Genomic DNA, 26,832 nt, shown 5'->3' with positions numbered 1-26,832 from the left:
CCTCATCTGGAAAATGGGGATTATAAGTCCTGAGAGTAAAACAACAAGGACGGTACCTGCCTCAGTAGATGTTTGATATGCATTAGTATTATTACTCTCATGATGGGCACTTGGCAGTTCGCTTGCTTTCTCCTTTATCCAGGTAACCCAGGCTGCACGTCGGACTCATGGGGGAACTCCTAAAACATCCACATGCCTCCCCATCCCAGACCAGTCACATCAGAAATCTTTGGTGAAGGATACCGGCACTGGTATTTTTTGAATTTTTAACTTATTTTTATCTTTATTTTTCTGTCAGTTCATGCACAGCCGGGACTGAGAATCACCTTGGTGACCAACATTCATGGGTTACTTGGGACTTTCCTAGTTTTGGAGCTGAAAATCCCCCATCCCAGGAACCCCCTCGGCCCTGGGTAAGCCGAGATATGCTTATTCGCCCCCTCCCCAGAGGAACGGACCCATGTTTTCTGAATCTCAAATCCAGACACACGGGCTGAACACAGAAGACTGAAGAGGATTCTTTGAAAGCTCAGCTGGGGGTGGCGGGTCAGCCGCAGCCTCAGCCCGTGGGCAGGCGTGGGGCTCTGCGGAGGAGGGGGGCTGCCAGTGGCTCAGTCCGACAGGTCCTTGTTATCGGGCCCCCCAGGGATCCAGCCGCTGGCCGCCCGCTCCATGGCCTTCACCCAGCGGCCCTTCAGCTCCTCGCTTTCCGCTTTGAAGGTGTAGAGCTGGCCTGACTGCTGCAGCTGGAAGACCCGGGGGTCCGCCTGGGGCCCAGCGGTCACCTGGTAGCCCAGCAGGGGGATGGAGGTGTGGGCCCGCATGTCCTGGGGTGGAAGGGAGGGAGGGGAGTTGTGGCCGCTGCCTCAGACAGCCCTTTGGAGGGTTCCAGCCACACGCCCGCCTCTTGCCCCCCCAAACACCCACGCAGTGGGGTGGGCTGGCAGGAGACGCCTCAAAGAAGACTGGTCGTCCCCCTGAGGCGAAACCGTCACGGCTTGGAGTCTGGGCCCAGCTCTGAAAGCTGCTAACCCTGTGACTCGAGGGAACCAGGGCCTCACCGAGCCTCGGTCTCCTCATCTGACTCATGGGGCCAGCGGGACTCACCCCACCCCTCTGCCGACAGACACGCGTACCGCGAGGGGGGGCAGGGAGCGGCGTTACCTGAGGGGCAGCATAGACGTAGAGCACGAGGGGGTCGTCCCGGGGGATGACACACCAGCCCCGGGGCCCGCTCTTGCCCCACTTGTCCCCCAGAAGCTGCAGAAAGCTGCATATCAGGCTCTGCTCGGACCCCGCCACGGCTCCTTTCTGAAACCAGAGAGAGGGACCGTCAGGGAGCACAGCTCCCACTACCCGATGTTGGCCATCAGAAAGCACTCTTTCTAAACCTCAACGGCAACCCCGCAAAAGGAGAGGCTATTTGTCCCTGAGGCCCTGAGAGGTCCCATCAGGGACTTGTAGTCACACAGCTGGCCAGTGGCAGAGCTGCACTCAAACCCCAGCCAGCCTGAGCTTGGGGCAGGGGCTGGGAGGGCGTATCCCCTGCAAGTCGCCCGCAGGGAGCAGAACGGGAGCCTGAAAAGGGGCGGAGACCATTCCTCTTTCCAGGAGCAGACTGTGGACCAGCAGCCAGGGAAGGTGTGGGCAGGGTCTGGGCCTAAAAGAATGGGGGAGGGTTGGAAAGTGGGCAGATGTGGTGGAAAGGATCAACTTGAACCTGGGAGCTGAATTCAGGTAGAATAGGCTGGGATCTTCTCCCACCTCCCAAGGACAGTGGAATGTCAACCTGGCTTTAATGAGGGGTGGCGGGGGGGCTTGCAGAGGGCAGTGGTGGTACCCAGTGTCTGGGCCGGGTACCACTGAGTGTGTAGCACGAAGCTGAATACAGCTAGTGCCCCAGAGGCGGGAGCAGCCTGGGGAGCCCCAAAGGCAGCAGAAACTACCCGTGGCACAGATCAGAGAGCTGGCTCCTAAGTCGCCGTGTGACCTTGGGTGAGTCACTTCTCTGGGTCTAGGTGTCCCTGGGACAGAACCAGCCAGTCCCTGAAGTCCCTTCCAACTAGAATGGAGTATCAGTCTGCCTGTTCCCTGCAGTGGGACCCTGAGCCTCAGTCTCCCCATCTGCAAAATGGAATCAGCGGCGCCAGCTCTCTTCACCTCCTGAGACTGCTGGGGCATGGGGACGTGAACAGGAGTGCTCCAGGGGGGTTGTGGGATCCCTAGATGGGGAGGCAGGGGAGGGGCAGGGAGCCCAGGTGACAGCCTGGAGCCAGAAGTTGCTTCCATTGGGTGACAGGCCCAGCTCTATTTGGTGGGGGTAGGGGATGTTAGCGGGGGTGTCCATGGGCAGAGAGAAGGGGGATGTGTGACCACGGCGGGCTAGCTCTTCAGTGCCAAGGACAGCACCAGCACTTGGGAGGCTCTGCACACGTTTGCCGAGAGGAGGCAGCTGACCCTCACCTCCAGGATGCCCCGTCTCTTGTCCTCCTTTTCCTCAGGGAGTACGTTTCCGGTGAGGAAAGTGTAGCAGTCCAGGCAGACTCGGTTGGGCCTGTTGGCATCGTACTTGAGCTCCGCCCGGTAGTCCGAGCACCTGGCACACACCACCTGGGAGTACAGGCAGGTGGGGCTTAGACGCGGTTCCTGCCTTGGCCCAGAGCTGGGGACGTGAGAGCCACCAGGGACCAGAGGAAGAACAGGCTTCAGGAGAGAGATGGAGACAGAGTGGGGCCTCACCTGTCCTGACTGCCACCTGTGGGGGTTGGTGCTCAGGCTCCAGGGCCCCCAGCTGGGGGGCTTGAGACGTGGGCCCCTCTGAAGGAGCTTAGCCTCTCTCCCTGCATGGTCCCCTTTGTGGGGGCTTGACCGGTACTCACCCCTTGCATCTCATCTTTTCTCTGAATAATCTCTCTCTTTACTTCTGCCATCTCACTTGCCTTCCTGTGGCCCCAGCAAGGGACCAGCCTTGGGACTTTTACCCTCACTTTGCAATGAGGGGGCAGTGACTTGGTGAGGGCCACACCGCTCACGGGTAGCAGCCAGTCCTCCTCACTCGGAACGTGCCTTTACAGTCCTACGGTTGAGCGTTAAGTCATCCAGGTTTTGCAATCCACTCAATCTTAGAGTCAAGCATGTTCTGATACAGAAGTCGTGGGCTGGCAGTTTTCGCCAGGAAGACCTGCCATGTGTAGTCTGTGGAGGGGGGGCCCGTCCCCCAGCCCACCACGGCTGCAAGAAGGCTGCAGCAGAGCAGCCTGGGGTGACCGGGTGAAAAAGGCATGAGAAAACCTGGGGAGAAACACAGGCACGGCAGGATGCAGCTTCCAGGAAGACTGGGGTGTCATAGTGAGTCCAGTAAGTGGGACTGGAAATGGGGGCAAGAGAGCGAGCCTAGGAGGAAGGGTAACTCATCAGGGAGCCAGCCTGTGTGCCCAGCGCAGCACGTGGCCTGGGAGGGACTGGTAGGCGAGGGCCTGGGCTTGCCCCACCCTCACCAGGATTCCCGTCTGGCAGGCAGGGAGGCAGAAACTGGGCACCCAACCACCGAAAGGATGACTCACAGAGTACAAAGGTTTGCACGGGCACGAGAAACCCCAGAATCGGGCCAAGGGTGTCTCACAAAGCCCTTACACACAGGGCTTCAGCCTTGGGAATATTTAACTTGAATTTTTTTTTTTTTTTGAGATTTAATTTTTTAAAACATTATTAGAAACTTTTTATTTTCTTCTCTCTCCTCTACCAACTTATTTTCAAAACTTTCAAACCTGAAGACAAGTTGAAAGAATAATACAGTGATACCCCTACCACCAAATTCAGGGATTATGAACATGTATTGCCACGTATGATGTCTCCTTCTCTCCCTTTCTGTCTCTCTCCCTCGCTCTATATTTTTTCTGAACCATTTAAGTTACAATCATCGTGTGTCTTGTTACTCTTAAATATGTAGCTTGTAGCTCCTAAGAACAAGGACATTCTTCTCCCTACCCACAATGTCATGATCAAACTCAGGAAATTTAACATCAACACAGTCTTATTAACTACATATGCCTCATAAGCAAATATCACTCAATGGTCCCAACAATGACTTCTGTATCTGGTTCTGTCTTTTCCCAACCAGGATTCGATCAAGGATCATCTATTTCATTCAGTTCTCAGAATACTTTATTTCTTCCTCATACCCAGAAGGCAGGTACACAGGTGTCGCTCTATAGTTCTTCGGGCCTCTCTGTATTTCTTAACTATTGTAAATAGTTTTTTAGAAACGACTTACAAAGTTACAAGTGTGAGTGGACTCGACTCTTATTTACTGACGTGACTCACTGAGAAGGGAAGTTCATCCCCCAGATCCTGTCTGTTTGGCTCTGGGATGGAACTCACATCTGAACACAGGTGTGTCCCAGTCCTGGAAATTTACTTTTGTCATTGCAGTTTAACACATTTTGGGGACACCTCCCTGACTGGCCCCAACCTGCCCAGCTGGTCTCCTCCTGTTTCCCCCCCCGAGGTCATTAAAGACTGAGGTCATTAAAGGGCTCCCTGTGTTTGCGGAGTGAATGGAAAGGGTTGTAATGTCAACAGAGAACAGCTCAAGTGCAGCAGGTGCTTAAAAAGCAAAGCAAGATCTGCCTCTGATAACTGGGCCTAAGCCGATAAGACGGAGGAGTGGCCTGGTTCCTTCCTCCATCAGCTGGCGGCTGCTCCTCTGAGTGGTGCTGTCCCCGTGACAGAGGAAGGGGAAGAAAAGGAGGCCAAGGAGAGGGAAGGGGTGAGCCTTCCTTTCCTGAGGTCTCACTACCGCCCCGGTGTTATTGATTCCCATTGTACAGGTGAGGAAACAGGCCTGAACGTGGCAGGCAGAGTTAGCCCCAGAATGAGCAGGTGCTGCAGTGAGCACTGAGGATCCATCAAGAAGAGGAGGGGATGTAGCTGAGGTCGGTCAAGAAGAGCGGACGGAGCGGGGGGGTGTGTAACAGGCCTGGGGCTAATGAGGAGGTGGGTTCAAGACCTTCAAGGGGCGAAGGGTCTGATACTAGAGGCTGTTCCCTGGTCCTGGGCCCTGGGGTCTTGGGAAATGGTGGTAAGGAAGCAGGGGAATGAATAGGGTTGGCTCTGGGGAATGTCTTGAGCTGGTGACTTTAACCTGCCTGGGCTTCAGGTTGCATCTGCAGAAAGGGGATTAAGGGTTGGGGGAGACCTGCTTCACACGTGGACACCGTGAGGTCCGAACGAGGTAACGCACACATCTGGCCGGGTTAGCGCCCAGCGCTTCTGCACCAGCTGAAGCAGGCAGGGTGGGCAGGGCCTGGGCTGGCAGATGGGGGCCAGGGTGGTGGTGTACTCACGTAGCCGCAGGCCCGGCAGTGGTGGCGGCGGCGCGTCAGGGCGTTGAAGGGCTCCTGGCAGCGCATGCACATGGTCACCATCTTGTCCCGCACCCACTGGGGCGCCCGGAGGCCCAGCTCCACGGACTGCAGCTGTGGGGCAGCGGGGTAGGCACTTCAGGACTCCCCTGCCCTCTCCCCGAGGCCCTGGGCCCTCTGCCCACCAGCTTGTGGCAGAGAGTCTGCGGGCTGTGCTTCCCAGTGGCTCCCACATGAAGGGGACCGGACGGATAAAGACCACACTTGGGGGACGTCAATCTCTCCAAATCCTGTGTTACAAGTGAGGAAACTGAGGCCCAGAGAGGTCAAGGGACTCAGCAAAGACACCCAGCAGGCCACAGTTCAGAGCTCAGACCTGAAATGTCACAGACACTCTCCGAAACTGCCAACCCACCTGCCTTCCACTTGCCCTTGGTCTAGCATTTTTCAGGCACTTTCAAAACCCCAGCCTGCACACACAGCCCCCCTCACCCCCCACAGCCAGTTATACTCATAGCCCTGAAATCCTTCCTGGGAGCAGCTGCACAAAGAGGCTCCCAAAGGACTTTTTTGCTAATGAGGGAGTCTTTGGCACTGAGTTTCTATGAGTAGGGTGATGCTGGGGTGTGGGGCTTCCCCTGATCCCTCCGAATCATTTGTGATGGGTGATATGCCCCTGCCCTCCAAGCTACCTAGATAGAGCCAAGAGAGGGAGTCATTTCTGTGTGAAGCTGGAGGCTCCGAGCGGGGTTGGGGGGCTAGAAATACAGAGCCTGCATTTACCTCCTGCTCCTGGGGGTCTCCCTCAGGGCTCTGGACTGCAGCCTTGAAGGTTTCATTCCGCTTCTCAATTTGGTCAATGGCGGCTTGGCAGGCCTGGTGCAGGGTGGGGGTCGGGGGTGCAGGGCAAAAGGAGGTGGTTGAGGGGGAGGCAGGAGGGGCTTGCTCATCTGTGAATCCATCTACACATTCAACAGTCACCGCTAAAAGCCTACTGGGTACCGGGCACAACATTCCAAGCGTACAGTGTCTGATTAAAGGCAGGAGAAACTATTTGGCCACCTGACGCGAAGAGCCAACTCTTGGAAAAGACCCTGATGCTGGGAAAGATTGAAGCCAGAAGGGGAAGAGGGCGACAGGAGGTGAGATGGTGGGATGGCATCACCGATTCAATGGACATGAACTTGGGCAAACTACAGAAGATAGTGAGGGACAGGGAGGCCTGGCGTGTAGCAGTCCATGGGGTTGCAAAGAGTCAGACACAACTGAGCAACTGAACAAACAACAGATGTGAAAACTGAGGCTCAGAGATGATAAACGACTTGTCCCAGGCCATTCAGCGGCAAGATCTGAACCTGTCTGACACCTACAGAGCTGAGGAAGAGCAGGTGGGTGCATGTGTGCTCACACGTACACACACACACACACGCGCACACGCACTCAGCACCCCTCCCTGCCCCACAGTCACAACCCTAGGGGCCCTGGAGCTTTTGTTCTGATACCTGCAACCAGGAGATCATTTCCTCCTGGGACCTGCTCAGAAAGAGAACACAGGTGTTGAGGGGAGCGGCCCCTCCCAGTTTTCCCGTCTCTCCCCGCCCCGGCACCCCCTGCCTACCGGGCTCGCAGCTCCAGGGTTCGCTGCTTCCCGGACACCAGGAAGGAGTGGGGAAACTCTGCGTCAGTCAGCTCCCGCACCTGCTCGGAATGGGAGGGAGAGATGGCTCAGGCTCCCGCCTGCCCCCCCAGGCACTGTGGTGGGGAGGGAGGAGGATCGTGCCCCAGGAACAATTCAGACAGAGAGACAAGGATGGGAAGCTTGTTCAGTGCTCCCCGTTCCGTCCAGCCCAGCAAAGGTGCCCTGAGCTGGCCTCGATCTACAGAGCAGACAGGACCTGGGGCTCCCGGAACTTCAGCAGATAAGCCTGCCCAGGGTGAGGTGTGGACTCCCAACAAAGGGGTCACCAAGATGGAAACTGGCTCGTACGCTGGGTTTGGGGACACGGCTTTTCCTAGAGCAGACATAGAGCCTAGGATGAGACCCTCTGCCCCATATCGTGAATGAAGGAATTGATCAACCAATTCGACAGACCGACAGATCCCCACCTCCTATCCTCCACCATCCTCATCCCAGAACTCCGCAGGTTCCGAGGCTGCTGTGAAGGCTGCCGGTCACAGAACGCTTCGCTGAGCACCCACACGTGTTCTCATTTAATGGGCACAACTGCTGAACCCACTGATCAGTTCTAACACTTAGCGGCCACCACGTGTCCCTGTGGGCACTGCCTGTCACCGGCCGCAGTCCTCTGGCACAGCTGAGCCCGTGGTCATCTACCAGTTTACAGGGAATATGGGGGACCGTGGGATACAGTGAATGACACCACTGGGGTGCAGTTAGCAAAATCCAGACTGAGAGCGACTCTGCCAGAGAAACGATCTGATTTTCAATTAATAAATGAGAGAAAAGTAGGAGAGGGAAGTATGATAGATAAAAGGGCATGTAAGAAGCATATCAGAAACGATTCACACAGATGAGCTGTGAGAAGGCAACTGTGAGACAGCCAAGGAAAACCAAGGGATCTCACTGTTATTAAATAAGTATCATTAGTTTGTTAGATGTAATCATGGTATTGTTGGCATCTTTTAGGGCAAAAAAATAAAATAAAAAGGAAAGAGAATCCTTGGGCCTTCACTGGCGGTACAGTCTGAGTTTCCACTGCAGGGGGCAAGGGTTTGATCCTTGGCTGGGGAACTAATATCCCACATGCAGCATGGAATGGCCAAAAAATAAAATAAAATATCTTTTTAAAAAAAGAGTTCCTGTCTCTTACAGAGACATACCCAAGTATTTATAGGTGAAATTATTATGTATCTGAGATTTCCTCTTAAATAATCCATTGGAAAAGGGGACTAGAAGAGGGGTTGCTGAAGAAACCAGTTTTAAGTTGACAATCATCATAACCAGGTGATGAATACATGAGGTACCATTTTCTCCCCTTAAAAGTGTCCATAATAAACAGTGAAAGAAAATCTTTACAGCAATCTTGAGAGGCAGATATTATCACCCTCATTTGGGAGATGAGGAAATGGAGATCAGAGAGAGCAAGAGACCTGCCTGAGGTCACACAGCATCTAAAGAGCAGAATGAAGATTCAAACTCAGGGTTTTGGTCCTCACGGGAAGGTAGAAGCACATCTCTTTCTACTCTACCCCAGAGCCCGGTAAACACAGATGTCTCCCAGGCTGTGTGAAGACAGGGTCATGAAAGGAAGTGAAGACACAGGCCTGGAGCCCAAGGGCCTAGCATGGAGGCACGGGAACCACCTTGAACCACCTGGCACTTGGCCCCTCTGCCAGCTCCCTGCTGCAAGGTGAGTAGGCCTTGGCACACTTTCAGGCGGCCCACCACTCCCGCAAGAGCATGACTTGCTCACGTGAGGCCTGGTTTACTCGTTGGGCCCACAAAACCTGTCCGTTCCCTCTAGAAGGGGCTGGATGTAATCTGCTCTTGATACTCTTGACAATGCGGAGGCTCAAAGGGTCTATATCAGGAATCTGGCAAGACTCCATGACTGATGGGGGGGGGGGCGGAGAGGGACAAGAAGGGAGAAATCTAAGGTTTGGAGGCCAGAGCTAGGAAGAAACATGACACTTTTCATAGAAGAGGGGACTGGGGAGACCCCTGACCTGAGGGACCACCTCTGCAGGGGTGCAGGATGCAGGTTTCTGGAGGACAGTTCCCCGCGCTGGGCTGTGCCCAGGCTCCACCACCAGACTTGGCTGTCAGGTCCCTGCCAGCCCATGCAGCGCCTTTGTGCTAATTAGAAAAAGACACCCCTTCCTCAAAACACTTTACTGACATCTGTTGGCAAACTGGTGTAATAGTCAAGAGTCTGGTTTGTTGAACCAGAGACTTGACTGCCATCTGCCGGACAAAGAGAACTGTCCATATGCAACCTGTGCTGTCTGCTGTGGCTGCAGAGCGCTCATCTCAGCTGGGGGTGCTCGTGCAGTGCCCAACCTGCACAGCAGTCCATGGAGACGCAGTTGTCTTGGGTCCATGAGTACCCAAGGGCCCACACCCCTTCCTTCTTCCCAGGCTGGCCCTGTGCAGAATGGCGCAAAGATAGGACCCAGGCAGACCGGGAGGAGAAGGGGACGACAGAGGATGAGGATGGCATCATAGACTCAATGGACATGGGTCTGAGTAAACTCTGGGAGTTGGTGATGGACAGGGAGGCCTGGCGTGCTGCAGTCCATGGGGTCCCAAAGAGTTGGACACACAACTGAGCTGAACTGAAACCCTGGGGGGTGGGAATCAGCTGCTGAGATCCAGGGCTCCCTGACACTCAGGAAGGAGGGAGACCAGGAGGGTATGGGCCAGTGGGAGCCATCATGGTGGTCAAAGACCAGACCTGCCTCCAAACCTCAGACTCAGAAAATGATTCCTGTACAAACGCGGCTGGGTGGACAGCTCTGCACCCGCCAGGCCCATGCCATCCAGGAGACGGCGCTGTGTGACCACCAGAGCTCCAGACACGCCCTGCAGTGATTGTATCGCCGAGACCGGCAGACGCCAGGAACCCGGTGCACACATCCTGAGCGTCAGACACTCTAGGGAACATATTTATGGATTTCCTCTTTATGACTCTGTTTTGGTCTCTATATTTCTTGGCTTTTCTGTCAATCTTTGCCTCTCTTTTTCTACGCCTGGGTCTCTGCCAGTCCTAAGATAGGGCTGCCAGTCTCCAATTTCTGTCTGTAGCTCTCCATAACCTGCTTTTCTCAGTCTCACCCACCACGGCTCCCATATGTACAAGCGCATGCCCGCTCTGGCCTCTGGGACATTCTGGCCACATTCAGTAAGAAAAGCTGGATGAGACAGAGTAGGGGGCTGCGTTCCCAAAAGACCTCAGTCTGCTGAGGCATGGGGGGTGGGCTGGGAACCCCCAGAAGCTGCCCATGTCCTGCCATCAGCTCTCATCACCCTCAGGCTACACCCCACCCCCAGGCCCTGGTTTCAGCCCCAAATGCCAGCTAATCCAAGTCAGGAGCAGGGGCAAGGCCCTCCTGCAGGGACTCTCAGAGCTCAGGAGGTCTCCAGGGGCAGAACTGTCCTGCCCTCAGCTCCCTCCTGAGGCAAATCCTGGGAGATGTCATGTGGGATAAGGAGAGGGAAAGGGGAGATGTAAAGGTACTAAGATGGGCCAGATCTGACCTCTGTTTCTTCCAGCCCCGGCCACCGGGACCTAGGAGCCATCAGAGAGGGGTGGCCAAGAGGGTTTTCTTCCCATTTCCTCCACTTATGCCTGCAATTCCACCCTATGCTTTATCCCTCTGGGTTGAAGCCTTAATAGGAGACAGTATAGTATACTGGTTAGATACAGAGGCTCAGGACTCTTATATCTGGGTTTTTGCTGTGTGACCCCCAAGCAAGTTACATAATCTTTCTGAAAGTGAAAGTCGCTCAGTTGTGTCCAACTCTTTGAGACCCTATGGACTATACAGTCCATGGTATTCTCCAGGCCAGAATACTGGAGTGGGTAAGCCTTTACCACTGAGCCAGCTCTTTACCAGCTGAGCCACAAGGAAGCCCAAGAATACTAGAGTGGGTAGCCTATCCTGTCTCCAGTGGAACTTCCCGACCCAGGAATCGAACCAGGGTCTCCTGCATTGCAGGTGGATTGTTTACCAACTGAGCTATCAGGGAAGCCCTAACCTTTCTGGGCCTTGTGTTTTTTTTTTGTTTGTTTTAAATCAGTGTTTAGGTTCACAGCAAAACTGAGAGGAAGGTACAGAGATTTCCCATATACCCGCTGTGCCCATACATGCACAGCCTCCTCCATTAATAACACTTCCCCACCAGAAGTGTTACTAGAATCAATGAACCTGTCATTATTACCCAAGGTTCATAGTTCACATCACGCTTCACTCTTGGTGGTGTACATTCTGTGGGTTTGGATAAATGTATAATAACTGATATCTACCATTATATAGACAAAGGAGTCCATGGGGTCACAAAGAGTTGGACACGACTTAGCAACTAAACAACGACAACCATTATAGCACCATACAAAGCAGTCTCACCACCCTTAAATTCCTCTGTGTTCATCCCTCCCTTTCCCCTAACCCCTCGTAACCACTGATCCTCTCACTGTCTCCATCCAGAGACAGAATGCGTTTTCCAGGATGTCATAGTATTGGAATCATACAGTAGATGTACACCGTATGTATACATGTAGCCTTTTTAGATTGGCTTCTTCCACTTAGTAATACAAATTTAAGTTTCCTCCATGTCTTTTCATGGCTTTATAGCTCACTCCTTCTTATCACTGAATAATATTTCACTGTCTGGATGTATCACTTTATTTCCTTATTTTTGAAAATGGGATTAACTACAGATATCCTCAGACTGTACACAGTTATTTACTGCAGTCTCATTTGCAGACACTGACAACTGAGAACAGTCTAGATGTCCATCAGCAGTGGACCGGTTGAATGAATTACAGTCCATCCACACACCAGGACACTGTGCATCTACGAAAAAGGATGAGGAAGCTCCAAACGAACTAAGTCCTAATCATCTCCAGAATAAGTAGCTAGTTTAAAAAGTCCAACACAGAATACTGTATGTGAAAAACACTGTTTATGTGAAACAAAAGTAAGGATGCCATAATGAATACCCTACCTCTGGAAGGCCTCACTAGGAGCAAAGGCGGCCTCTAGGAAAGGGGGTTAGGGGATGGAGTGCCTATATGTGCAATACATGTCGCATATATTTTTTACATAGTTTGATTTTGGAATGTGTATTATTTACACTTTTAGGTAATAAAACTTTTTTTAAGATTTTTTTAAAACTAAAGAAATGCAGGGGATAATAACAGCCCCTACATCCCAGGGCTGTAATGAGGGTCCAGTGGGATGATGCAGGGCCTAACCCATGGGGACCACTCAGTCAACAGGCACTATTACGGGCTGCTGTCCCTGCTCATTCGTGGCCATCTCTGGATGTGGACACATCCAAGTCGGCAACTGAGCTGACAGTGGACACCCTTCCTACTCAAAGCTGCAGTACTGGCATCCGCCAGCAGCTGGTCAGAAATGCAGAATCTCTGACCCCACACCAGACCTACTGAATCAGAACCCATTATTTTAACAAGACTCCCAGGGGATTCATGCAGTCATAAAGTTTTCAAAGCCCTGGTGTAGATGGTAGGGAAAGCAAAGTGAAGGTGGGTGCTGGGAAGGACCCTGGACAGGAAGGCTGGGAGCGCAGGTGGGAGAGATCTAAGCCTCGTCTTTTCCGCCTTCACACTGCCCCAAACCCTCCACACCTGGGCTCCTGGACTGAGTCGCCGGTTGGCCCCTCCTGCTGCTCCCCATCCTGGGTCCCACCCTGGGGGTGACGCCCTCATACCTTCATGCCGGCCACGTCGATGCGGGTCCTGACCTGGAAGTGGGCGCCCACCTGGATGACCCTGGGCACACAGTAGAGCAGCATGTTGTTGAACTGCAGGAGACACGAGCGGGTGTGTGTGCACAGTGGCGCAGACAGGCGGGCACACCTCGCTGGACGTGGGCTGAGCCCACTGGGCCTTCCTCCACTCTCGCCGTGCGCTGGGCCAGCTCACAGGACAGCCCAAGTGTGACGAGGAAGCGGCGATCTAGCCCCACTCCACCTGGGGTGCTCACCGAGGGGCTGCCCGACCTGTGGACTTCAGGGGACCACGGCAGACTTTGGAGACCCACGAGTCCTTTCTCACGGCAGGTCAAGGGTGAGAGATTGTAGCTCCCGCCCCCAAACTTCCAGGTGGGACCAGTTTCCAGATCTCCAGGAGACCCCTTGGCTTCCTCACTGCAAACCGGGGCTGTTCTTCCTAGCAGCCAACCTAATTCCCTCCTGACTTGCACCCTCTAGGGCTTCCCTGGTGGCACAGTGGTAAAGAATCTGCCTGCCAATGCAGGAGACGCGGGTTCAATCACTGGGTCAGGAAGATCCCCTGGAGAAGGACATGACAACCCACTGCATTCTTGCCTGAAAAATCCCATAAACAGAGGAGCCTGGCAGGCTACACAGTCCACGGGGTCACAAAACAGTCGGACGCAACTTAAACGACTCAACAGCAACAATAGCCTGCCCTCTCTAGAGCACAGATTGACACCACAGGTTTTGGAGCCAAACAGACTTGGTTCAGATTCTGACTCTGTGGCTTCCTAGGACATGTCTGGGAACCCCCTTAGCTGGAAATCCCTGAGGCTTGGAGGCAGCATGTGATTTGTCCCAAGTCAAGGCTATGGTTTTTCCAGTGGTCGTGTGTGGATGTGAGAATTGGACTATGAAGAAAGCTGAGCACCGAAGAATTGATGCTTTTGAACTGGGGTGTTGGAGAAGACTCTTGAGAGTCCCTTGGACTGCAAGGAGATCCAACCAGTCCATCCTAAAGGAAATCAGTCCTGAATATTCATTGGAAGGACTGATGCTGAAGCTGAAACTCCAATGCTTTGGCCACCTGATGTGAAGAGCTGACTCATTTGAAAAGACTCTAATGCTGGGAAAGATTGAAGGTGGGAGAAGAAAGGGATGACAGAGGATGAGATATTTGGATGGCATCACCGACTCAATGGACATGAGTTTGAGTGAACTCCAGGAGTTGGTGATGGACAGGGAGGCCTGGTGTGCTGCAGTCCATGGGGTCGCAAAGAGTCAGACACGACTGAGGGACTGAACTGAACTGAACTGACCAGTGTGCCAGAGCCATAAAGATAGAGAAGCTGGTTTGTCCCTGCTCTCCTGCAGTGCCGGCCAGGTAGATGCCAGGCGGGCAGGACCTGGGGCAGAGGGCCCATGCCTATGGACTCCCCTCCCCAGTGTGGAGCGAGTGGGCTCCCTAGGCATCCCCTTACCAAGAAAAGGTAGCGCTCCATGGGGCCGCTGCGGCGGAAGGAGATCTTGAGGACGGGGCCCTCGCGGAGCAGGGTGTTGGAGGGGTCGACTATATCGTCCTCCAGGCCCAGGCGCTGGTACACGTCCCACAGTTCCTGCAGCCGCTCCTGGGGGCGGGAGGGCCACCCTCAGCCAAGGCCAGGCAAGACCCTGCCTGCTCCTGGAAGGCTGGCCTCGCGTGGGCGGAGATGGGATGTGGGGAGGAGGGCAGCAGGGGGCAGGGTCAGAGGAGGGGCAGACACAGAGACCTGGCTGGGCTGGCGGGGGCTGAGAGCGGCAGGAGGAGGTCACAGGGCCCTGGGATGCCCACAGCTCCTTCTCAGAGGACTGGGGTGCTCACCATTTCAGTGATGGCTGCATTGGAGTGCTGAGCGGCCGAGAAGATCATGTCAAGGGCTTCTGAAAAGGGGGCAGGGTCAGAGTCATCCCCTGAAAGGGTAGCTGAGGCAGGAGGTCCCTGAGGCTTAACCCAGTGGCCTCAGAGCCTGCCCTGAGCACCCCAGGGGCAGGCCTTCCCCTGTAGCCTGGTGCATTCAGTGTCTAGATAATGGGGTTCATTTCTCACCCAGGGTGAAGGGACTAGAGGTCCCTGAAAGACAGGGCCGAGGTGGCTAGCCTCTATGACTTTCACTGCCCGCCATATCCAGGGGTGAAGGCATGGTTTCAAATCCTAGCTCTGCTTCTTTTTGGCTGTGTGACTTTGAGCAAGTCACTTAACCTCTCTGGGCCTTAGTGTCTGTAGAAAAAAAAATGACTAATGCTATAGACAATGTCTATGACGTACAACAATGTTGATGGTTGATGGTCATCAAAACCATCTTTAGCTGGTGCTCCATAAATTAGGGGAGTGGCCTGAGCCTTCCCAGTGCTGCCCCCTGCCCCCCGCCCCCCGATTCACTGGGGGTGTCCTCACTCTGGGCATCAGCCAGGTCTGGGGCCTGGCCTGGCAGCTTCTGGACGTACTCCTTGAGCAGCAGCTCGTAGCGTGGGATTCTCTGCACAGGTTCCAGCATGTGGTGCTGCAGGGTCAGGCTAGCTGAGGCCTCGCTGCTCTTGGGGAGGGAGAGGGGGAGAAGAGGAGGAGGAGTCAAAGGGGGAAGGGGTGGGTCAGGCTGCCCCTGAGGGTTGGGGGAGCCGGCAGGGCTGTGGAAGCCGCTGAGCCGGCAAGGTGTGCCAAATCACTTGGGGAACAGGAGCCACCACAGGCTGGGGGCGACCATGCAGGGCTCTGCCCCGTGCCCACCCCAGCCTCACCTGGATGCGGGTGATAACCTCCTGGAAAGGTGGGGATTTGTCTGTCCAGGTGGCCAGCAGCTCGATGGCTCGCTCGAAGTTCTTGACATACTCACTGTACATCTTCAGGAAGGGCGCCAGCTTCTGGATCACATCACCGATGCGGGGGGTGGTAGTCCTGCCAGAGGGGCACCAGGTACTGCCCTCAGTCTGGGGACCTCTTCTCTTGCCTCCACACGGGGTCAGGAGAGGCGAGGTTCCCCTCAGACCACCCCCCCACCTCTGCAACACAGCCTTTCTGCAGCACTCCTGGGCACAGGTATTGGGGGGGGTGTGTTATCCCGGCACAGGTGTGGTTCACCCCTCCTTAGACTGTGAGCCCCCGGAGGGCAGATGCTGACCTCTCCCATGGACAGAAGCTCCCTAAAGGCCCAGCACAGGGTCAGGCCCACAGCAGGTGTTCAATAACCACCTGATGCTTGTTCTCGTAACAATAACAAGGGTCACATGCCCAGCACTGCCCAAGACATGCTGCATGTCTCATCTCATTTAATTCGTCTCATCTCATTTAATTCTTACAACCCTGTGCAGGGGAGGAAGGACAGTCAGTCAGTGGCCCCTCTTAGAGAGGAGGAAGTCCAGGCTAAGAGAGGTAAGAAAAAGTCATTTAACCTTTTTGTTGAATTGTTACAGCAGAGCATCAGTGATCTGGAGCTGGCCTGCCTGAGTCTGATTTCCAACCACACCACTTACTCCAGCTGTGTGTTCTTGGGCCAATCACCTAGCCTCTCTATACCTCAACTTTCCCATCTGAAAAAATTGGGCATGATGATAGGTTACCTTACAGGGTTGTCCTTTTTGAAAAAAATTATGGAAAAAAATTTTGATCAATCATAAAGTAAAAAAAATATAATAAGGAACCCTTATGGATCCATCAGGTTCCCTGGTGGCTCAGATGGTAAAGAATCTGCCTGTAGTTAGAGAGACCTGGGTTCTATCCCTGGGTTGGGAAGATCCCCTAGAGAAGGGGATGGCTGCCCACTCCAGTATTCTTGCCTGGAGAATTCCAAAGACAGAAGAGTCTGGTAGACTACAGTCCATGGGGTTGCAAAGAGTCAGACACGACAGAGCATCTAACACTAACTATAGATACATCGCAGGATTTAACAATTACTAAGATTCTGAAGCTGAAACTCCCATACTTTGGCCACCTGATGCGAAGGACTAACTCATTTGAAAAGACCCTGATGTTGGGAAAGATTGAAGGTGGGAGGAGAAGGGGACGACAGAGGATGAGATGGTTGGATGGTATCACCGACTCAATGGACATGAGTTTGAGTAAACTCCAGGAGTTGGTGATGGACAGGGAGGCCTGGTGTGCTGCAGTCCATGGGATCGCAAAGAGTCAGACATGACTGAACGACTGGACTGAACTGAACTGAAAGATTCTTTTTGGCCAAGAAATTTTAAAGGACATGCCAGACATCATGGCATTTCCTTGGCAAGATACTAATTTCACCACTAAATACTTTCGTGGGTAACTCTGAAAGCAGAGAGGGTTTCTGGCCTAACCACAAGGCCATCATCACACAGTGAGCTGATCTGAAGACTAAGCAAGTTAATAGGTGTGAAACCCAAAGCAAGGCAAGTAGGAAATCTTCACTTACTGCTGGTGGTTTCCACTACCTCCTAAGTCACTCAGCCTAGTGAGGACCTGATCCATCCCCTTCTCCAGAACACACACACACACACACACATGCACGACTTATTCAAGCCCTTCACTGTGCAGACAGACAAAGCCCAGAGGAGTCGAGTCATGGCCACATAGCAAGCGCAGAGACCTAACAGGCCAAGCCCAGTGTCCTGGAGGCTGCACCTCGACTTGGCCAGGGCTGCAGTTGGGGGGCCTCAGGGGCTCCTGCTGGACCTCACCAGTCGTCCAGCCGCTGCTGCAGCTCTGGGAGGAAGAACTGTGAGTGGAACTGGTAGATGGAGGAGATGTTGGAGAAGATGAGCCTGACCACGTCCTCAGGGAAGGCCTTGCTGCTGCGGGCCTCCTTCAGCAGCTCCTGGAAGAATACCTGCAGCCACCCCTGGGTCACTGAGCCTGTGGCAGAGCAGGAGCCCCCCACCCCTGGCCCCAGCCCGGGGGAGATGAGCAGAGTCCCGGGGGCTTTGGGGTCCCTCCCCACCCAGCTTCCAGAACATTTGCGCCTCCTTAATCTCCCATCATCCACAAAAAACCCTGGGAAGAGAGACAGTAATTATTCTGGCCATTTTACAGATGGGCAAACCAAGGGACTTGGCCAGAGGCTGGGAGCTGATGAATGTCAGGAGCGGGCCCATCTTGTATCTGTCAAGGCCTCGGACTTCGCCAGGCTCAAGACCCCAGTTCAGTGATTTAACCTTCTTGCCTTAGGGTTCCTGAAGACAGTGTGAAGGGCTAAGAATGGTGAGGATGCTGGGAGGCGGGGTGACAGATGAGGATGCTGTGTGGGCCCTGGAAGGACTGGCTGCTGTGGTCTCTGCTCCTAGGAGACCAGCCTAGGTACCAAGGGTGGAATCAGGAGTGGTGCTAATGAGCTGTATCCCGATTTCTGCCCAAACTCCAGTCATCAGTTAAAGGACTGAGGCTTCCTAGAATCAGACCTGAGGTCCTAACTCTCAGCTCTTATAAGGTGGGCCAGAAAGGAGAGCAGGGTTAGGGTGAGGACGCCCAGGTGCCAAGGAATGGGGCGGGGGGCGCCCTGGCCACTGGCCTGGTCCAGCAGGTGGAGGCGGGCCACGTAGGCCTGCTCAGTCTCCAGCAGCTCCCGGACAATCTTCTTCTCCTCAGGCTCCTGCAAGGAAGTTGGGGGGAGAAGGAGAAGGAGAGATTTGGTCTCCTTTGATGGAAGCAGTATCCAAAGATGCCCCAGTGAGCGGAGCTCCCAGGACTCAGGCCATGGTGCAGGCGCATCTGGGTTCATGCTGGGATTGAGAGAATGGGGCAGAGTGAGGCTGTGCCTAAGCCTTAAGAGGCCTGGAAGCTTCCACCTGTGCTCTCTTGGGAGCCATGAACTACCATATCTAGAGGTCTAGCTGCCCTGAGGGAGAGGCCACCGGGAGAGGAGAGGCCCAGGGACCTCACGGACAGGAAGCCAGGGGCCCAGCTGTGCCAGCATCCCAGATGAGCAAGCTTTCCAGCTGTCACTGCCCAGGCACTAGGCTTGGGAGATGAGCTATCATGGGCACTCCTGCCTCAGCCAAGAGCTGACTGAAGACACGTGGGAACTCTTGTTATGGACTAAATTGTGTCCCCAAGTTAATATGTTGAAGCCCTAACCTCCCATGTGACTATACTTAGTAATTAAGTTAACTGATGCGAAGGGTGGGGCCCTAACCCATCAGGACTGGTACCCTTATAAGAAGAGGAAGGGACACAAGGTGTAGGAGAAAAGGTCGTGTGAGGACGCAGTGAGAAGATGGCCATCCACAGGCCAGGAAGGGAGCCTTGCCAGAAACCAGCCCTGCCAGCACCTTGACCTTGATGTCCAGTCTTCAGAGCTGTGGGAAAATGTATTTCTGTTGTTTAAGTCACCTGTGCGTGCTAAGTTGCTTCAGTCATGCCCAACTCTTTGTGACCCCATGAACTGTAGCCCACCAGGCTCCTCTGTCCGTGGGATTCTCCAGGCAAGAATATTGGAGAAGGGTTGCCATTTCCTTCTCAGGGGATCTTCCTGACCTTAGGAATCAAACTCACATCTCTTACGTCTCCTGAATTGGCAGGTGGGTTCTTTACCACCAGCGCCACCTGGGAAGCTCTTTAAGTCACCTATACTGTGCTGTGCTGTGCTTAGTTGCTAAGTCGTGTCCGACTCTGTGACCGCCATAGCCTGCCAGGCTCCTCTGTCCATGAGAATTCTCCAGGCAAGAATACTGGAATGGGTTGCCATGCCCTCCTCTGGGGATCTTCCTAACCCAGGGATTGAACCCAGGTCTCCCACATTGCAGGTGCATTCTTTACCATTTGAGCCACCAAGGAAGCCCAAGAATACTGGAGTGGGTGGCCTATCCCTTCTTCAGGGGATCTTCACAACCCAGGAATCAAACCAGGGTCTTTTGCATTACAGGTGGATTCTTTACCAACTGAGCTACCGGGGAAGCCCTTAAAGTCACCTAGGCTGTTCTAGTTTGTTATGGCAGCCTGAGCTAAGTGAAACCAACCCCAAGTGAGACCAACAGAAAAACTATCCAATATCATTCCAATCAACCCACAAAACTGTCAGAAGCAGTAAGCTGCGTGGCCACTACATCTGGGGGTAGTTTGTTACATAGCAAACGATAGCCAGTAGACACAGCATGTACCAGTATGATCGCATCTCCATTCTCTAAATGAGGAAACAAGCACAGTAGGGCTACAGAGACTTGTCCAAGGTCACACAGGGAGCCGAAGAGCTGTGAGCCCTGGTGGTCTGGCTTCAACCCCATAGACAAGAAAACTGAAACCCAGAAAAGGGAGGTGACCTCCCCGGAACCAGCCTCAGGGCAGGGATCAGCACTGACCTCTATTTCTAGTGGGCAGTGTTGCCTCCTTCAGTAGGTAACCTGAGGCCACATCTGGGAGGGGTACCAGGTCCCACGTTGAGTGGTCTCAGACAAGTTCCTTAAGCTGTCTGAATTTCAACTCCATGCCTTAAAGACTCCTACAAGGCTTCCCAGGCGGTTAAGGATCCGCCCGCCAATGCAGGGGACATAGGTTCAATCCGTGATCCGGGAAGATTCCACATGTGTGGAGCAACTAAGCTTGTGCGCCTCAACTACTGAAGCCCATGTGCCTGGAGCCTGTGCTCCACAAGAGAAGCCCCCACGACGAGAGGCCTGTGCACCACGGCAGAGTGCTAATTTCTCCGCAGCTAGAGAAAGCCGGTGCACGGCAACAAAAGCCCAGCACAGTCAAAAGTAAACAAACGCGTAATAAAAATCAATACATAAATAATTAAAAATTTAAAAAGACTCCTTCAGCGAGGGGTATGAGAAGTAATGTCAGCAGCAGGTTGCATAGTAGGCACTTAATCAAAGGCCATCAAGGGTGGGAGGGGGTCGTGAATCTAGCTTTCAGCTGATTTCTGGTCACAGAAGACCCCCACCCAGGGGAGGAGTTGGCTCCGGCTGGGAGAGAATGCGTGGGGAGGAGATCAATGGATGGCCCCCCAGTACCCCACTTCTTCCCCAGCCCTCCGGCACCTGTGTGCCCGAGCCAGGGCAGGTCCTGGGCTGGTAAGACTTCCTCCAGGCTCCGCTGGACAGCTTGTTCTTCAGGGAGCTCAGGTACCTCCTGCTGACAGTCCTGGACCCAGATTCCAGGGCCTCCTCCACAGTGGGCTTCTCCCAGGGCCCTGCAGACGTAGGAGCCCTGCACCCAGGCTGCTGATGCCCGGCCTCCAGGCCGTGGACTCTGGGCACTGCTCCTGTCATCCTGAGGAGAAGAGAACAGTTAAGAGTAGGGAGAACTGCACCTCTCTGGTAGGGATTTGGGGGCAATTAAGGCAAATGCACGGAGAAGGCAATGGCACCCCACTCCAGTACTCTCGCCTGGAAAATCCCATGGACAGAGGAGCCTGGTGTGCTGCAGTCCATGGGGTTTCTAAGAGTCGGGCACGACTGAGCGCTTCACTTTCACTTTTCACTTTCATGCATTGGAGAAGGAAATGGCAACCCACTCCATTGTTCTTGCCTGGAGAATCCCAGGGACGGGGGAGCTTGGTGGGCTGCCGTCTATGGGGTCACACAGAGTTGGACATGACTGAAGCGACTTAGCAGCAGCAGCAGCAGCAACAAGGCAAATGCGAAGAGCCAACTCATTGGAAAAGACCCTGGTGCTGGGGAAGATTGAGGGCAGGAGGAGAAGGGGGCGACAGATGATGAGATGGTTGGATGACATCACTGACTCAATGGACAGGAGTTTGAGCAAACTCTGGGAGATAGTGAAGGACAGGGAAGCTTGGCGTGCTGCAGTCTATGGGGTCAAAGAGTCAGAAACGACTTAGCGACTGAAAAACAACAACAATGCAAATCAGAGATGTTCACTGGCCTCTGAGTGTCTGGCACATAGAAGGAATTGACAGAGACATCTACTTCTCTCCCGAACACCGTTCTTGGAGGGAACTCCAGTCTTCAAAATGAGTCAGCGTAGACTGTTTCTTGTTTTCTGGGTAACTACACACTTCCCTGTTTAAAATGCAGTGAGGAACCCTTCCTTCTCCACATAGAGGATTTTTTTTAACTTTTTATTTTGTATTGGCGTATAGCTGATTAACAATGTGATAATTTCAGGCAGACAGCAAAGGGACTCAGCCATACATATACATGTATCCATTCTCCCCCAAACTCCCCTCCCATCCAGGCTGCCACATAACATTGAGTAGAGTTCCTTGTGCTATACAGTAGGTCTTTGTTGGTTATCTATTTAAAATATAGCAGTATGTGCATTTTGATCCCAAACTCCCTAACTCTCTCTTCACCCCATGCATCCCCCCTGGAAAGGATAAATTCATTCTCCGTAAATCTGTTACTGTTTTGTAGATAAGTTCATTTGTATCATTTCTTTTTAGACTTTGCGTGTAAGGGGTGTCATACAATACGTCTCCTTCTGCGTCTGACTTACTTAGTTGCACATAGATTTTATGTATCCTCCCAGATCACCCTGCCTGTGAGCCTCACCCCAGATTTTAGTCTCTCTATAGCAGGAAATCCCCTAAAACCCTAGTAACTGATACATTGAGGGAAGGTAGGAGCCATAGAACACTCTAAAGGGAGGGTAGAGCTGATAAAGCTGGGACTTTTCAGTGGGATCCTAAAAGATGATGCCATGAAAGTTCTGCACTAAATATGCCAGAAAATTTGGAAAACTCATGAGTGGCCAAAGGACTGAAAAATGTCAGTTTTCATTCCAATCCCAAAGAAAGGCAATGTCACAGAATGATCAAACTACCGCACAATTGCACTCATCTCACATGCTAGCAAAGTAATGCTCAAAATTCTCCAAGCCAGGCTTCAACAATACGTGAACCATGAACTTCCAGATGTTCAAGCTGGTTTTAGAAAAGGCAGAGGAACCAGAGATCAAATTGCCAACATCCGCTGGATCATCAAAAAAGCAAGAGAGTTCCAGAAAAACATCTACTTCTGCTTTATTGACTATGCCAAAGCCTTTGACTGTGTGGACCACAATAAACTGTGGAAAATTCTGAAAGAGATGGGAATACCTGACCTGCCTCTTGAGAAATCTGTATGCAGGTCAGGAAGCAACAGTTAGAACTGGACATGGAACAACAAACTGGTTCCAAAGAGGAAAAAGAGTACATCAAGGCTGTATATTGTCATCCTACTTATTTAACTTATATGCAGAGTACATCATGAGAAATGCTGGGCTGGAAGAAGCACAAGCTGGAATCAAGATTGCTGGGAGAAATATCAATAACCTCAGATATGCAGATGATACCACCCTTATGGTAGAAAGTGAAGAAGAACTAAAGAGTCTCTTGATGAAAGTGAAAGAGGAGAGTGAAAAAGTTGGCTCAAAGCTCAACATTCAGAAAACAAAGATCATGGCATCCGGTCCCATCACTTCATGGAAAATAGACTGAGAAACTGTGGAAACAGTGTCAGACTTTATTTTTCGGGGCTCCAAAATCACTGCAGATGGTGATCGCAGCCATGAAATTAAAAGACGCTTACTCCTTGGAATAAAAGTTATGACCAACCTAGACAGCATATTAAAAAGCAGAGATACTACTTTGTTAACAAAGGCCCGTCTAGTCAAGGCTATGGTTTTTCCAGTAGTCATGTATGGATATGAGAGTTGGACTATAAAGAAAGACAATCGCTGAAGAATTGATGCTTTTGAACTGTGGTGTTGGAGAAGACTCTTGAGAGTCCCTTGGATTGCAAGGAGATCCAATCAGTCCATCCTAAAGGAAATCAGGCCTGAATGTTCATCGGAAGGACTGACGTTGAAGCTGAAACTCCAATACTTTGGTAACCTGATGCAAAGAGCTGATTCGTTTGAAAAGACCCTGATGCTGGGGAAGATTGAAGGCAGGAGAAGAAGGGGACGACAGAGGATGAGATGGTTGGATGGTATCACCGACTCAATGGACATGAGTTTGAGTAAATTCCGGGAATTGGTGATGGACAGGGAGGCCTAGTATGCTGCGGTTCATGGGGTCGCAAAGAGTCCCACACGACTGAGCGATTGAACTGAACTTTCACTGGGAACTATGCCCTCCACACCTCTCAGTTTAGTTCAGTTCAGTGGCTCAGTCATGTCCGACTCTTTGTGACCCCATGGACTGCAGCACGCCTGGCTTGCCTGTCCTTCACCAACTCCCCGAGCTTGTTCAAACTCGTGTCCATTGAGTCAGTAATAAAAAGCCAGCCTAGGGTCAGTTTCCTTCTCCCTCCAGGGATAAGCTTTCATAGTGTAGCTTTCTTATCCTACATACTGGATCTGCAGACCAGTTACATTCTTCAGATAACAGAGGCCAGCAGCAAGGAATATAGCCAACAACATATGATGTGCCCCATTCCCTTTGGTGTGGGAAGGCCTGTGGTGACGACACAGGGTGGGCAGCCTTATAAGAAAGGCAGACTGGGAAACGCAGGACCAGACAGGTACAAAATCTTCAAAACTCTGTGACGAAGTTTTTCATTACCCCCATTCTGCAACTAGAGAAAGAGGGGATCTTGCAGAAGGAGGGGGGCAGAGGTGGGATTCAGATCAGGCTGGCTGGCTCCTGAGTCTGAGCCCTAAACTGCCCTTCCCCATGTGAGTCAGGGAGAAATGGGTGCAGAGCGTCAATGTGACTTGCCCCACATCACACACTGGCTGGCGGCAGAGAGGAGATTGTGACCCAGTCCCCCGTGGTTCCTCACTGGCTCTTGCACCCCAACACCCGGTTCCTCAGCCCCTGGGTCTGCAGCTCATGGAGTTAGCTGAATCTCAGGCTTTCTGTTCTATGTTTGGTTTCAGCTTCTGCATTTCTTCCCCAGGGCACAGACCAGTTTCTGTTTCCTCTTTACTCCCTCAGTTTCAGATCAGTTAAGGCACTGAAAGACCTCACAAGAAAGCCCATGCCAAGGCACCTGGCCTTGGCCCCTCTCATAAGAGTGAGGGGTGTCTCTCACCCTGCTGACAAGACCTCCTCTGATCCCACTGTGGTCAAGGGCTGCCTCCTCCTGCAAGGGATATTTCCGAGGCAGAGCACATGTGCTGAGGGTCTCCACTGGGCATGCCTGGTGTGTTGAGTGGGGTTGGTGGTATCTCTGCACACCCCAGGGGATGGTGGTCCTGGAAGGTGGCACCTAGAGCTGTCCTTGGTGCTGAACAGAACATGCCGGCTGAGGCCTCTGGGAGAGGCGGGGCCAGGTCACCTGCTGAGGAAGCTGATTGGCTCTTCTAGGTCCGCATGATGCCGCCTCCACCATGAAGCCCACACAGAAGGCTTTGTCTGCTCTGAGTGCCCTCAGCAGAGTGTCTAGGCCCCTCTCAGGATATCTGTTGGTCATGACCTGGCATCACAGTCATTCCATGAGCTTAGCACCAAAGACAGAAGTCTTCTGGGCAGGGATCTTTCTTTAGGCTCCTGTGTCTGGTACAGGTCCCCTGCGACGCTGTGCCGTGCCACCCACAGCCCTCAGGACGGAGGCACTCTTCCCCTAGCTGCTGGGGGCATGGTGGCTGAGAGGTTACTGACTGGATGCCTCGCTGGGAACTGCCCTCTCTGCAAGAGAGCGGCCTCATCTAAAGTCAAGTCCACATCCAATGACTAGTCCACGTGGGGGTACAAAGACCTAGCCCTTTGCCTCGAATGGAACAGCCAGAGGGGCCTCCAGCTCCAGAACTCTCTGGAACAGGCTACATCCACTGGAGAATGCATGGCAGTTCAACTTTTACCTGTGCCCAGTGCTGCCTCCCTCAACCCCAAACCCTCCCCAGTAAACCTCCTGAAGCAAACCTCTATCCCAGAGTCTATTTCCAGAGAACCCTACCTACAACAGTCACAACCTCTAACACAATCCTGGGCTTAAGAAATGCCTGCAGAGTGGATTAATGTCACACACAGACACACTCAATGACCTCCAGCCTGTTCCTTTCAGAAGGAAGCGCCTGCTTTGCTCCTTGCCCATGAACATAAAACACTTAAACCACCCCCCACCTCTCTGTGCCTCCCCTTTCTCACCTATAATATAGGAACAGAATGGAACCTACCCCCAATAGGCTGATAGATGATTAAATGAAATAAGTAGCAAACACACTCAGAACACTGCCCCATAGATAGGCTGACCACGCAGTCTGCTTTGCCTGAGATGGTCTCAACCTCTCCTCATAGGGAGTAAGCTCTTGATAAGTATTAGCTACTATTTCTGCCAGAGGGATAGTAGGTGGAGTTCTGCAGCCCAAACAAGGCATCTGGTCCACCCACATGCACACACCTAATTACACACATCTGGACTCTCCCCAACACACTGACACACACACTCTGATCTCTGCCCAGACCTGGTGCCCCAAACACTCTTCCAGGCCCTGAGGAGCCTGTGATCAAAGGATGTGGGCACTGTCCAGACAGGAGTGGGGTCCAGGACAAGGACACTGCTCATTGTCAGGGTTCAAGGCAGCCTCTGGCCTGCTCCTCAGCCAGGAGACTGGGAGGGCCTGGGCTGCCCAAGGGCCCAAGGGCAGGCAGCGGAGCTCAAGGGAGACACCAGATAGCCCTGATGACCCTCCCCACATCTACTACCCCATACCTGCTATTCTCAAACACAGTCACCAGACTGGACACAGATGTCAGAGTTTCCTCACTTGCCCCCTCCATCCTGCAGGCCTCCAGGGCAGCCCTCAGTTCCCCTGAAGCAGGGCGGGAGGTCTCCAGCCAGCACACTCAGTCACCCCCACCTAGGGTCACAGGTGGGCTCCAGCATCCTTGGAGTCCCGTCTCTCCCAAGGGCTCAGCAGACCTGCTCCCTGCTTCAGAGAGAAGAAGAAAGAGGAAGTGGTCCCAGAGCCACAGCCCTGAAGGGGAAAGGCCAGGGCTCCCTCAGGGGAGGAGCTTGCTTGGACCCCATCCCTCCCACCATGGGCGCTGACCTTTGACTCCTGTAGACCCCTGGTTCCAGAGGCCACTCCAAGGGGGCAGTGAGGGGCTAGAGGTGGCTTCCAGAACTGGGATCTAGGCCTGAGACGCTCACCACTCTGGCCAACCACACTTTCTCTCTCACAAGTTTCCTGGGGGATTTTATTTGGTCCTTTCT

The 26,832-nt window shown here is 53.1% G+C and overlaps 1 protein-coding gene across 3 annotated transcripts; it reads right to left on the bottom strand.

Annotated features, from left to right (window-relative positions):
* Positions 1 to 254: 254 nt before the first annotated feature.
* Positions 255 to 26,832, bottom strand: FGD2 (FYVE, RhoGEF and PH domain containing 2). 3 transcript variants are annotated; one of them, XM_061398040.1, is made up of 17 exons: positions 26,669 to 26,832; positions 26,329 to 26,548; positions 20,767 to 20,998; positions 18,300 to 18,380; positions 17,473 to 17,621; positions 15,562 to 15,718; positions 15,221 to 15,359; positions 14,648 to 14,706; positions 14,268 to 14,414; positions 12,781 to 12,873; positions 6,982 to 7,061; positions 6,866 to 6,896; positions 6,147 to 6,239; positions 5,346 to 5,477; positions 2,464 to 2,610; positions 1,165 to 1,311; positions 255 to 827 (listed from the first exon to the last, which is right to left on the bottom strand). In XM_061398040.1, exons 2-17 carry the CDS (start codon positions 26,394 to 26,396, stop codon positions 612 to 614), a joined length of 1,971 nt encoding a protein of 656 aa, XP_061254024.1. In that variant the 5' UTR covers positions 26,397 to 26,548; positions 26,669 to 26,832; the 3' UTR covers positions 255 to 611. The 3 variants fall into 3 exon arrangements, with proteins under 3 accessions (XP_061254024.1, XP_061254022.1, XP_061254023.1); XM_061398038.1 differs by lacking the exons at positions 17,473 to 17,621; positions 18,300 to 18,380; positions 26,329 to 26,548; positions 26,669 to 26,832 and having other exon boundaries at positions 20,767 to 20,857; XM_061398039.1 differs by lacking the exons at positions 18,300 to 18,380; positions 20,767 to 20,998; positions 26,329 to 26,548; positions 26,669 to 26,832 and having other exon boundaries at positions 15,221 to 15,354; positions 17,473 to 17,561.

Source organism: Bos javanicus, chromosome 23 (assembly GCF_032452875.1).
Source record: "Bos javanicus breed banteng chromosome 23, ARS-OSU_banteng_1.0, whole genome shotgun sequence".
NCBI classification, from domain to species: Eukaryota; Metazoa; Chordata; class Mammalia; order Artiodactyla; family Bovidae; genus Bos; species Bos javanicus.
Note: the sequence above shows the minus strand (reverse complement) of the source record. Positions and strands in the feature narration are given on the sequence as shown.

Coding starts and splice junctions, on each gene's coding strand:
- FGD2 (XM_061398040.1), bottom strand. CDS start 26,396: ATGGAGGGGGCAAGTGAGGAAACTCTGACATCTGTGTCCAGTCTGGTG. Junction 17,622..18,299: donor GCCTCCACCTGCTGGACCAG/GCCAGTGGCCAG, acceptor GGGTGGCTGCAG/GTATTCTTCCAGGAGCTGCT. Junction 14,415..14,647: donor ATGCAGCCATCACTGAAATG/GTGAGCACCCCA, acceptor TCCCGCCCCCAG/GAGCGGCTGCAGGAACTGTG.